The following is a 13290-nucleotide window of genomic DNA, read 5'->3' on the forward strand; positions in this document are numbered from 1 at the left end:
AACACTAGTTCATTATTTATACTGGGCAAAACACTTGTATAAAATTCTTACAAAAAATAACATGCTTTACAAAATATTGAATTTAAGTTTAACACAAATTATTACGCAATTTTTTTTATTTCAAACATTGTGCGCATTAAATTAGTGAACAGATAAAAATTTATCTATTATGTCCAACAACTTCATTAAAAAAAATCATAATCTAATTGAAAACTTCTGTTGTCTTTTTTTGGTTATTTAACTGAACTTTATGGATTGAAACAAGAACATTAATACAAGTTTTTTTAATGATATTCTTCACAAAATAACCCATATTTCAATTTATTAAATTTATGATAATTTTTGCGAAACACTATATAGTCCTTAAATCACAATATTTTGCTGCAAACAAGGCATTTAATAACATCCATTAAGCAGCAATTAAATGATTGTCAAATTGAACTAAACTTTTCAGTTAAATCCTTCTCAACCTTCACAAAAGACCATAATTAAAGTTCAACTGACACTGCCCCCATAATTCCCCATGATTCTTATATTCCGACCCCTCTCAAGTTTTCCCATAAACCCCAACATTTCTCCCCATGTCCCTTATGCCCTCCTCCACGTTCCCATCTGCCCTCCTCTCCAATGCCTCTTTTACCCCTCTGCCTCTGCCACCCCTACCCCTCCACTATCCCCCTATCCCACCCTTCTCCCCTCTCTCTCCATTCCCCCCATCCCTCTCCCCTCCCCCTCCACTATCCCCTTACCCTCCCTTCCCTCTCTCTCTCTCTCCCTTCCCCCTAGGCCCTCTGGCTGCTGGCGTTGCTAAGGGAGGATCTTAGGGAGGTACGCGACCCAAACAGTCCCTCCTTGCCTCCCATACTCAGCTTCTCCATAGTGCTCAGTGACGGCAGTGTGGGGAACGTGTCCTCTGTTGAGTGGATCACTTGCAGCCCTTCAAAAAAGAGACACAAAAAATGAGCCCCGCTCTTTTAAAGTGGGCCTAAATGCATGTGCATGAAGGGTCTTCCCTGATGAGGGATGACACTCTCAGCCTTAACTTGATTTTTGCAAAGAAGAAGTGAAAAACATCATAAAAGCTGAAAGTGTCGTACCTGATTAGCCTGAACGGACTGCACAGGCATATCTGGGACAACACTTTACGTTTACCACAAAAAGCTTTAAAAGTCCCAAGCTTTTTAGTTGAAAGGCAAATAACTCGGGAATATGTTGGTCAATGGGGGTGGACAAACTTAATTTCATTGCGATCAAGGTGGTTTAAATAAATGATGGAGCATTAAAACCCTTAAGATTAACATGTCTATGTAGTAAAGATGGCACATTTTTGTTGATTTTTTTCGAGCAAGCGGTACATTTTCATTCAGGAGTTATTTATTTTTAATGAATGAATTTTTAGCATGACTTTTACATTACCACATATTTTCTGTGGCATGAAAGTACTGTTTATTGACAATAAAACACACTTATCAAAAAGTAATTGAAGGAAAACATTATCGGCTGAGGTTGATATAATTAATGTTACACAAGAAATAAGAAATAAGTTCGTAAGGCACGGATGCCCTTCATTTCACTTCCATTTGTCACTTTACACATTATATGTTACACTAACATGTACGAAAACACACCAAAAATATGCCATATCTACTCCATCTACATCAAAATCTTGCTTAACCCTTTTCCGCATAAGAAGCAAAGTGAAAATTGCTATGTGCAACCAGCATAAAACCTGAACAGCCTGCAAGTAACTCGCAGTCTGTTCAGGCTTTATGCTGGTTGCTGCTCATCAGTAACTAAGGGTTGGAAATGAAGCCTTTAAAATTTGAATCAAGTAAAAAAGATCTTTCATTAAACATAAATTTCTGAGTGAATACAAATGCATCAAAATATTTAAGTAGTAAAGCATTAACACTACAAGAGGGCCATGATGGCCCTGAATCGCTCACCTGACTCATTAAGATCAGATGAAAACTATGACCTCTATTGTCTACACAATGTTTTTCTATGATTTGACCTAGTGACCTAGTTCCTGACTCTAGATGACCCAAATACAATCCCAATCCAGATTTCATCAAGATAAACATTCTGACCACAGTTCATAAATATTGGATGAAAATTGTGACCTCTATTGTCAACACAAGGTTTTTCTATTTATTTGACCTAGATTTTTAGATGGCCCAAATACAATCCCACCCAGATTTCATCAAGAATTCTGACCAAATTTCATAAAGGTTGGATGAAAACTGTGATCTCTAATGTCTACACAAGGTTTTTCTATTATTTGACCTAGTGACCTAGTTTTTGACCCCAGATGAACCAAATAAAATCCCAACCCAGATTTCATCAAGATAAACATTCTGACCAAATTTCATAAAGATTGGATGAAAACTATGACCTCTATTGTCTACAGAAGGTTGTTCTATTATTTGACCTAGTGACCTTGTTTTTGACCCCAGATGACCCAAATACAATCCCAAACCGGATTTCATCAAGATAAACATTTTGACCAAATTTCATCAAGATTGGATGCAAACTGTGACCTCTACTGTCTACACAAACAAATTGTTGACGGACGGACGCACGGACACACGCAGGCACGCACAACGGACGCCGGACATCACACGATCACATAAGCTCACTGTGTCACTTCATGACAGGTGACCTAAAAATATGTGTTGGAGATAAACATGAACAGTTGTGGTTAAAATCCCATAGAAACAAGGGCTGTTTGTAAAACATGCATGCCCCCCTATATGGGCAATAAGTTGTAGTAGCAGCCATTGTGTGAATACGTTTTTTGTCACTGTGAATGGTGGTGGTGGTGGTGGTGGTGGTGGTGGTGGTGGTGGTGGTGGTGGTGGTGGTGTAGTAGTAGTAGTAGTAGTAGTAGTAGTAGTAGTAGTAGTAGTAGTAGTAGTAGTTGTAGTAGTAGTAGTAGTAGTAGTAGTAGTAGTAGAAGTAGTAGTAGTAGTAGTAGTAGTAGTAGTAGAAGTAGTAGTAGAAGTAGTAGTAGTAGTAGTAGTAGTAGTAGTGGTAGTAGTAGTAGTAGTAGTAGTAGTGGTAAAAGTAGTAGTAGTAGTGACAGTAGTAGTAGAAGTAGTAATAGTAGACGTGGTGGTGGTGGTGGTGGTGGTGGTGGTGGTGGTAGTAGTACTAGTAGTAGTAGTACTAGTAGTAGTAGTAGTAGTAGTAGTAGTAGTAGTAGTAGTAGTAGTAGTAGTAGTAGTAGTAGTAGTAGTGGTGGTAGTAGTAGTAGAAGTAGTAGTAGTAGTAGTAGTAGTAGAAGTAGTAGTAGTAGTAGTAGTAGTAGTAGTAGTAGCAGTAGCAGTAGCAGTAGCAGTAGCAGCATTACAAGACCAATACTTAAGAATGATCAAATGGGAAAAGGTAACATAGCACCAGATGTAAATATGGGGCTCATTTACAGGTCAGATTTGGAATCTCTGCTGTAAAATGAGATTTTGAATGAATTAAAGGGAGGCAAATCTGTAATAAAAAGAACATGCATAAACCGTAGTTGTTTCCCTTGTTTGAACCATGCTAAATCCTTACAAGTTTGGAAAGAATTGGATGAAAAATTTGGACTTTATTGCATAAACACCATTTTCTCAATTCAAGGGGAGGTAATTCTGTACTTCATGGACCAATAATGCTCATTTTTTGTAGGGTTCGTGTCCTCATTGATATAAAGACACTGTGCAAATTTGGAAAGGATCGGACAAAAAATGTGGAAGATTTTTGAAAGTTTTCACAAAATAGGCAAAAACGAATAAACATGCAAAGTTCAACGAGCTCCTGCGGCCATGTTTTTTGACGAATCAAATTTCTTTGAACAACTTTTTCAGGGGAGCCCTCAAAGGTCATCCCTGTGAAATTTTTTGAAAATCTGATGAGCGGTTTCTGACAAGAAGATTTTTAAGGTTTTTACCATATATGGTCATGGCGGCCATCTTGGTTATGTGACCAAATTTTTTTTAACAATTCTTTTGTCCCATGACCTAGGGATGCTCCACATGAAATTTAGTTGAAATTGGCTCAATGGTTTAGTAGAAGAAGATGTTTACAAATTGTTTACAGACGGACGGACGGACGCCGGACGCTGAGTGATCACAATAGCTCACCTCGAGCTATCGCTCAGGTGAGCTAAAAATGCATTCTTGAAAATTTGACGTCTGCTAAAATGTTGTCTGTTGAATTTCTAAAATTAGCATTTTCTTCATTTTTTTTAAAAGAATACTATCAGAATAGCAAACAGTTTGGATCCTGATGAGAAGCCACGTTCTGTGGAGTCTCATCTGGATCCAAACTGTTTGCAAAGGCCTTCAAAATTCGGTTCCAGCACTGAAAGAGTTTATACTTACTAATACATAGTTTATACCTGGGTAACGACGTATTTCAATTTTCAATATAACAAGAGCTTGTCACAGTAGTGCCAAATCCCCGCCGAAATGTGTTTGCTTGTATGACAACATTTTTTTTAGAGAGTAGAATAATATTTGTAAAAACAAATAAAGGGAGATATATAATTCATTATGCTCCAGACAAAAATTTACTTTGAAATTAAATAAAGGGATATAATTCAAACACTAAGGTAGATAGAGTTATGGTTTGTAGTCACTGCACTTCTCCTACTGTTTAAGCTTCAAGTTTCAGGTAAATCCCTTCAGTAGATTTAGAGTTTTGCTCCGGACAAAAAAAATTCTTTAAAATTATATAAAAGGGGATATAATTCAAAACCTAAGGTAGATAATGTTATGGTTCTTGGTCACTGCACTTCTCCTAGTTGCCATATGTTAATATTTCAAGTTTCAAGTAAATCCCTTTAGTTGATTTAGAGTTATGCTCCGGACAAAATTTACTTTAAAGTTATAAAAAAAGGGGAGATAATTCAAAAACTAAGGTAGATAGAGTTATGGTTCTAAGTCACTGCACTTGTCCTACTTGCCATCTGTTTATATTTCAAGTTTCAAGTAAATCCCTACAGTAGATTTAGAGTTATGCTCCGGACAAAAATTTACTTTAAAGTTATATAAAAGGGGAGATAATTCAAAAATAAAGGTAGATAGAGTTATGGTTCTTGGTCACTGCACTTCTCCTAGTTGCCATCTGTTTATATTTCAAGTTTAAAGTAAATCCATTGAATAGATTTGGAGTTATGCTCCGGACAAAGTTTCAGCCGGACAGACAGACGGACGGACGGACGGACAGGACCAATTACTATATCCCCTCCGAAAAAAAATTCGGCGGGGATAATAATGCCTGAGAGATATGGTAGTAGTTAGGGTCACAAATGTATTACAGACCAACACATCCACAGGGGGAATCCAATGTTACCTTTCCTGTTGCATACATACAACTAAACATGCAATCATTAGTGATACAATAAATGCTTGTTTGTTTCAGCTTATTTTCAAGCAGGTGAGTAACAATTACTGCTCTTATGGAAAATCAAAGCAGTTGACAAGCAATGTTTGAGCTTTTTGTGTTTTTATTTGAAACCTATGGCGCCTGCTTCACCATTCACCACTCAGGTACAAATGTTGATGCTTTCGAAGCACTTTTAAAACCAAATTAAATTGAATACCATTCTCACCATTCTCAAGTTTGACAGGCTTCAGATACTTATGAGCAGCAAACAGCATAAAATCTAAAGAGCCTGCAAGTTACTCCCAGGCTGTTCTGGTTTAATACTAGTTGCACATAGCCATTTTCACTTTGCATCCGAGTCGGAATTCTTAACACAGTAACTCACCTTGGTCGGCCATGTCCCATACGTCACGGTCAGCATTGTTGTCCAGACAGTATGTGAGAACCTGGTCCAGTCTGCGGACTCGAGCCTGCTCCCTGGGAACAGTGACAGCATCAATGATAGGAGTCTAATTCTGGGAATTGTGGGTTTTAATGCATGTGCATACAGTCTTGTCACAGATTAGCCAGTGCAGTCTGCACAGGCTAATCAGAGACATCACTTTCTGCTTAAGGGGTGTTGCTGCAGTTTTGCTGTTGTTTTTTTTCAACAAATAGATTTTGTTCAAAATTATATTCAAGTAATACATACAAATACTATATGAAATATGAAATAAAAATATAGGGCCACCGGCCTTGTTTTGATTTTATTCACCATTTTATAACATGTACTTTTTCATTTAAACCGGAAAATCTCTAATTGCGTCAAACCAAATAATTACCTATGAAAAACACAACATATAGATTATATAAGCTGAGATACATAATATACCATTTAATTAAAAAACACAATGCCAAAAAATGGAGAAGATAAGTTAAAATTTTATGTCACCCCAAAAAACATCAATTTTTTACAATTTTTATTACCAAAATGTAATTTAAAAAAATTCTGTCAAATAGAATTCTGCAAAACTGCTCAAATATGTTCATCTACGTGTTGTCATCATAAAACACAAATAACAAAAGGGGGTCACAGCACTTTTAACCGAGATTTTTTGTTTTAACTATCCCTACCGTCTACGCCAAATTTTATAAAAAGACATCAATTAGGCAAAACGCAAGTACTGGTACATACATGTAGATTGTAAGAAATATGCATAAACATTTGAAATTGTTTACAATCTTAACTGGGATCACAACAGCATACCAAAAGACATTAATAAAAAACAATATTTAATCATAAACATAAGACCATACCGTATCAAACTCGATCTTAATCATTAATAACTTACATGTACTTGTTCACAGATTTCAGCTTGTTTTGAAGTTTGTGACTAAATGCTTTTAATTGATAAATTTAAACGACATGACTAAAAAATTCCAGTAAAAAACAAGAATGAAATTAAAGAATTAAAAAAAAAGTAAAAAAAAAAGTTAACCCTACCTGGGATCGAACCACTGACAATTAAATTATGAACCAACTCGGTCATTTCTGATGATACTGATAACAAAAATATTGCGTTGTGATAAAAGCATCATCGCTGTTGCTATAAATATATTCTCTGTTAAATAACCTGCTGCAACATCACTTAAACTGGATTTTTGCTTGAAAGAGACTTCCTTAAAACTAAAATTCTATAAAAGAATATAATGCTAGTCTATTGACAATGTCATAGACAAACAAGAGATGTGTTTGTCAGAAACACAATGACCCCTAATGCGCTGCTTTTTTTTTTTTACCTTTTACCTTGAAGGATGGCCTTGACCTTTCACCACTCAAAACGTGCAGTTCAATGAGATACACATGTATGCCAAATATCAAGTTGCTATCATCAATTTTGCAAAAGTTATGAACAAGGTTAAAGTTTTGGGACACACACAATGAATGACTGACACAAAGACAGACAGACAGGCCAAAAACAAAATACCCCCAATCTTTCAATCAGGGGGCATAAAAAACTTAGAAATTTGATTTAAATTTATCAGCTGTTTCAATAAACTTACCAGCTAATTCTATTTTCTTATCTTATTACCTGATTCTTTAGTTATCTTTTTATTTTATAAACATATCTGCTGGTCCTTTACACAAATAAGATTAAGGAAGTAATACTTTACAATACTTTACTTTTTTTTAGCAGAATTTAATTATTTTTTACAAAACCTGTATAGACTACTTCTATTGTTTAAAATTAAATAAATAATTAAGAAAAAGGAAAATCATAGACGTGATTGTTTCCATGACACTTGAGACATACTTGAGTTGCTGGGAGTCCATCATACAGAAGATCACCTTGACAACGACCTTCTGCAGGATGGGGTCCTGGGTCTGGGCAAAGGTCATGAGGTAGTCCTTGAGGTCAACAAGGTCAAGCATGGCCTCGCGAGACTAAAATGGGCAGCAAAATTGTACATTACATGTGTTTACTTGAAATATGCTTATTTTAGCTCGATTGCATAGAAAGCCTAGGGCTCGTTGAGATGCTAAGGAGTGTACCCCCTGGTTGCTATGGAGTGTACCCCCTGGTTGCTAAGGAGTGTACACCCTGGTTGCTAAGGAGTGTACCCCCTGGTTGCTAAGGAGTGTACCCCCTGGTTGCTAAGAAGTGTACCCCCTGGTAGAACCAGTTCTTCATGTATGTAGCGAAGATCCTAGGTGGGCTTCAAAGGATGGGATCAAACCCTGTACCTCCTTATTGCTAGGTAGGCACTTATTCCACTATACCCATTGCAATTTAATGGTATTAAATTCCAAAACAAAATTCCAATTTTGCATTGATTACTGAATGTTATACAATAACCACATCAGGAATAAGCTTTCACACATTATCACAAGAAGCTACACTCCAGGACTTAAATGACCACAGCTTGAAATAGTTGCCCTTCTATAGGAAGTCAGCATCTTTGTAATAATTCAGCTTATACTTACAGCCCAGAGGGTTGTTATTATTTAATCTTATTTAAGTTTATTCTATCTTAATTTATTCAATCTTTACATCGGGTTATAGAAGTATAGCAAGTAGGAAAGCACTAAATTCTGCTTGTGAGTGCAGTGTATCCTCCCTGGTAGGGAAGTGCATCCTCCCTGAAAGTACAGTTTATCATCTGAGACAGTGCAGTGTATCCTCTATGAAAGAGTGGCGTATTCTACATGTGAGTGCAGTGTATCCTACCTGGTTGTTCTCTGCAAAATAGAGCAGTATCTTGCCGGCCAGCAGGTTGAGTTTCTTGTCCATCATGCGGACTGGGATGTCGAGAAGTATCTCTAGAAGTTCCTCCTAGACAGATAAGAGATATGTCTTTTTGAGAGGGTTAACCCATTTATGCCTTGTGGACTCTCCCATCCTTCTAAATTGGATCAATTTATTTCCAAAATTAGGGATGTCTAGTATATTTTAGAATATTTCTTAAAGAAATTCTTTTAAGCAAACAGCGCAGACCCAGATGAGACGCAGCATATTGCGGCATCCCATCCGGGTCTATGCTGTTTGCCAAGGTCTTTTTTCTAGACCCTAGGCATAAATGGGTTAAAAAAACACGCATCAACGCCTAGCGATTCTGATTGTTTGTTAATTATATACGGTAAAATAGCATTGATAAAACAGAGGGACACAAAACAAATGATCTAGACAAGAGATTGAGGTTTGCAAAATTCACCCCTGCTTTTTCCTAAAATGGTGCATCTAAACATGAGGTATGTTAAAGAATGTGTGTTCAAATGTTTTGTTGACCTCACCTGAATCACCCATTAAATTTATTAAGTTTGCTAATTGTGTGTTGTTACAGCACAACAATAAAAAGCAAGATGTGTTTGTAAAACACTATGTCCCCCCCCATATATTTGACCTATGGCCTTGAAGGATGACTTTGACCTTTCACCACTCAAAATGTGCAGCTCCATGAGATACACATGCATGCCAAATATGAAGTTGCTATCTTCAATATTGCAAAAGTTATGGCAAATGTTTGACGCAAACAAACAGACAGGGCAAAAACAATATGTCTTTCAGTATAGACTGGGGGACATAAATATGCAATAAGTTCTGTCTTTTTAACTGTTTTACTTGAAGCATAATCTTGAGTAGGCATGACTTCAGCAAATCATCTCAATGATATCAACAATTTATCCAAGTTCCTTCAAAATCCTCTAAAAAATCTAGGAGATACGGAGCAAACACACAAAAGGACACTAACCTTTGACCTTTAAGTAAAACCTTGACCTTAAGCAGGCAGGACTGACCTATGCCTACTGCGCATCTTTTCAATACCTTTAACATTTGAGGCAAGTTTTATGAAAATCTTTTAAAAGGTATACATGTAGCTGAGATGATGCTGAAAAAAAAATGGAGACTCAAACTTTTGACCTTGAAAAGTTGCCTTTATATTATGCAGGCTTGACTGACTCACCCCTTCTGCATATGCTCTCAATGACATTAACTCTTTCAGTGCTGGACCTGAATTTGAAGGCCTTTGCAAACAAATTGGATCCAGATGAGACACCACAAAACGTGGCGCCTCATCAGGATCCAAACTGTTTGCTATTCTGATAGTATTTTTTGAAAAAAAAAGTAGAAAATGCTAATTTTAGAAATTCAGCAGTCAACATTTTAGCAGATGACAAATTTCCCAGCATGCAAAGGGTTAACATTTACCGGTAAGCCAAGTTTCCTGAAAATCCTTCAAATAGTATAGGAAATATGCTGCAGACACAAAAAGGGAGGCCAAAACTGTTTCCTTTTAAATATGCCTTCTGCAAATCACTTAATACCCTTCACATTTGAGCGAACATGGAAGGGTTACAGACAGACTTACTGACAAAGTATCAGACTATTGGACCAATGAAGATCATTCCTATAATTTCCCTCATACTGCTTTGCGGTGGGGATATAATACAATGCTCCAAGGTCTAAAGACAATCTGCTTTTTGAAAAGTATCAATTTGGGACTCGAAAAAAGCAGTTTACACTAAAAAGTGAAATGATTCATGTTTTTCAATAACAACTTTCTGGGTAGACTGGGCTTAATGCATGTGCCTAAAGTTGTGTCACAGATTAGCAGTCTGCACAGGCCATTCTGTCTTGAGTGGATTTTTTATTTAAAAAAGAAAACAGGACTGGTTTCTGACCTGTGCACAGACAACATCGGAGCTCTCGATTGCCAACAGTTCAAGGGTCAGAAGGGCAAAGCGCAGGGTCTCAGGGTCGTTACTCTTGCAGAGGTGCACCAGGGCTTGGGCTGCAATGGAGAAGGTCATCAAATACAGATGTGCCGCGCTCTGTGAAAAAGGGGTTTGATGCATGTGCATAAAGTGTCGTCCCAGATTATCAGTGACAACACTTTTGTTTTTATGGTATTTTTCGTTTACAGAAAGTCTTTTTTTTAGCAAAAATCCAGTTAAGGCGGAAAGTGTCGTCCCTGATTAGCCTGTGCAGACCGCTTATCTGGGATGACACTTTACACACATGCATTTTTATACTTATGTTATTGGGACCTTTTCACAGATTTTGGCATGTTTAGAAGTTTGTCATTAAATGTTTTAAATTGATAAATGTAAACATTGGAACTAAATAGCTCACATATAAAACAATAATACAAATTTAAAACAAGAGCTGTGTTTGTGAAAAACAATGCCCCCTATAATTGCGCCGCTTTGAAGCCATAAATTTGACCTTTGACCTTGAAGGATGACCTTGACTTTTCACCACTCAAAATAAGCAGCTCCATGAGATACACATGCATGCCAAATATCAAGTTTCTATCTTCAATATTGCAAAAGTTATGACCAAGGTAAAAGTTTTGGGGCACACACAATGAATGAATGAATGAATGTATGAATGACAGACAGACAGGCCAAAAACAATATACCCTCGATCATTCGATCCAGGGGCATAAAATGAAACAAAAGAAGACCTCAACTGGGCTCAAACCTCTGACCCTTGTGCTTTTACCACTCGGACATCCGTACTCACATAGTAAGTGGTTCATTTTGTACTTAACACAAGCAATCCTCGTAATGTCAACAAGTATAATGATTATGACAGGTCTCCCCAAATTATTCAAATGTTTCGGGATTGTAACGCGTTATAATTGTCAGGTTTTTATATCATCAAATTATGCATATAATCAATCTTTTAGAGCTTGATCAATGTTCAGTATTCCCTTGCAAGTATCATATCTACACTGCAAATTTGGAAATCTGAAACATTTTTTTTATAATTTTGTCAATTTGCCAAAACATGAAGAGGTCCCTTTAATGTATAAAATACACTTTTTTTCAAAAGAAGTTGAAGAATTCTAAAATGCTCAAAACCCTTTATTTAATATGGTATTTGAGTTTGGTAACAAGGCGCTAAGTTACACAAGGTAGAAAAAGTTCAAATTTTGAATCACACATCTAAATGCTAGCCTCATATTTTTCAGCGTAGTTTTCACACGTCAAATGTGTGCAATACATGTATATACAAAAATCAACCAGAATATTTGACCTAGGAACAAAATGAAATGCTGTGCATAATGTCCATATTGCCATCTATCCATGTTTCAAGTTTCATGAACACAAGAGGGCCATGATGGCCCTGTATTGCTCCACTGTTGAAAAAAAGGCTGAAACAAATATTCATGGCATGTGCAAATACTTAAATATATGCCCTATTTAAGCACATGTACACTTTTGTGACCCTCTGGGCTGGGTCAAATTTAACCCCAGGGGCATAATTTGAGCAAACTCTGTAGAGGACTACCATATCTCACTACATACAAAATGTGGTAGTCCTAGGTCCTAGAGTTAAGCACAAGAATATTGTAAAAGTTTTCACAAAATAAGCAAGATATAGCGTATATAATGTTCAATTTTGTGACCCGCGGGTCAGGGGTCAAATTTGACCCAAAGGGCATAATTTGAACAAACTTGGTAGAGGAATATAAGATATTACTGCATACCAAATTTGGTAGCCATAGTCTGAATGGTTTTCGACAAGAAGATTTTGAAAGATTTCACAAAATAGGCGCTTTATAGGCGTTTATTCAATTTTGTGACTCCCCCCCCCCCCCCCCCCCCCCCCCCCCCCCCCGGGCAGGGTCAAAGTTGACCCCAGAGGAATTATTTGAACAAATTTGGTAGAGGTTTAAAAGATGTCACTACATACCAAATTTGGTAGCCCTAGGCCCAATGGTTATGGACACAAAGATTTTTAAAGTTTTCACAAAATAGGCCCCATATAAACGTATGTTCAGTTTTGTGATCCCCCGGGCAGGGTCAAATTTGACCCAAGGGACATAATTTAAACAAACTTGGTAGAGAACTATTAGATGTCACTACATACCAAATTTGGTAGCCCTATGCCTTATGGTTAAGGACAATAAGATTTTTTAAGTTCACAAAAAAGGCACTATATAAGCATATAATCGATTTTGTGGCCCCAGGACAGGGTCAAATTTGACCCCTGGTGCATAATTTGAACAAACTAAGTAGAGGACTATACAATTTCACTACATATCAAATTGTGTAGCCCTAGGCATAATGGTTGTGGACAAGATTTTTTTTTTAAGTTTTCACAAAATAGGCATTATATAAGCATATTTTCAATTTTGTGACCCCCGGGGCAGGGTCAAATTTGACCCCCAGGGCATAATTTGAAAAAACTTGGTAGAGAACTAAAAGATGTCACTACAAACCAAATTTGGTATCCCTAGGCCCAATGTTTATGGACAATAAGATTTTTAAAGTTTTCACAAAATAGACCCTATATAAGCGTATGTTCAATTTTGTGACCCCCAGGGCAGGGTCAAATTTGACCCAAAGGGCATAATTTGAACAAACTTGGTATAGGACTATAAGATGTCACTACAGACCAAATTTGGTAGCCCAATGCAAACGGTTATGGACAA

At 36.9% G+C, this 13290-nt stretch overlaps 1 protein-coding gene across 1 annotated transcript in view; it reads right to left on the reverse strand.

Annotated features, from left to right (window-relative positions):
* Positions 1–756: 756 nt before the first annotated feature.
* The window catches only part of LOC127832502 (uncharacterized), a 54064-nt gene continuing 41530 nt past the window's right edge, over positions 757–13290 (reverse strand). Inside the window, exons 12-16 of the mRNA XM_052358005.1 lie at positions 10529–10638; positions 8577–8681; positions 7662–7792; positions 5753–5844; positions 757–937 (exon numbers count right to left, since the gene is read on the reverse strand). Of these exons, the coding sequence (XP_052213965.1) occupies positions 783–937; positions 5753–5844; positions 7662–7792; positions 8577–8681; positions 10529–10638 (593 nt within the window). The 3' untranslated portion in view covers positions 757–782. The remainder of the gene's footprint in view (positions 938–5752; positions 5845–7661; positions 7793–8576; positions 8682–10528; positions 10639–13290) is intronic.

Source organism: Dreissena polymorpha, chromosome 5, assembly GCF_020536995.1.
Source record: "Dreissena polymorpha isolate Duluth1 chromosome 5, UMN_Dpol_1.0, whole genome shotgun sequence".
Classification (NCBI taxonomy): Eukaryota; Metazoa; Mollusca; class Bivalvia; order Myida; family Dreissenidae; genus Dreissena; species Dreissena polymorpha.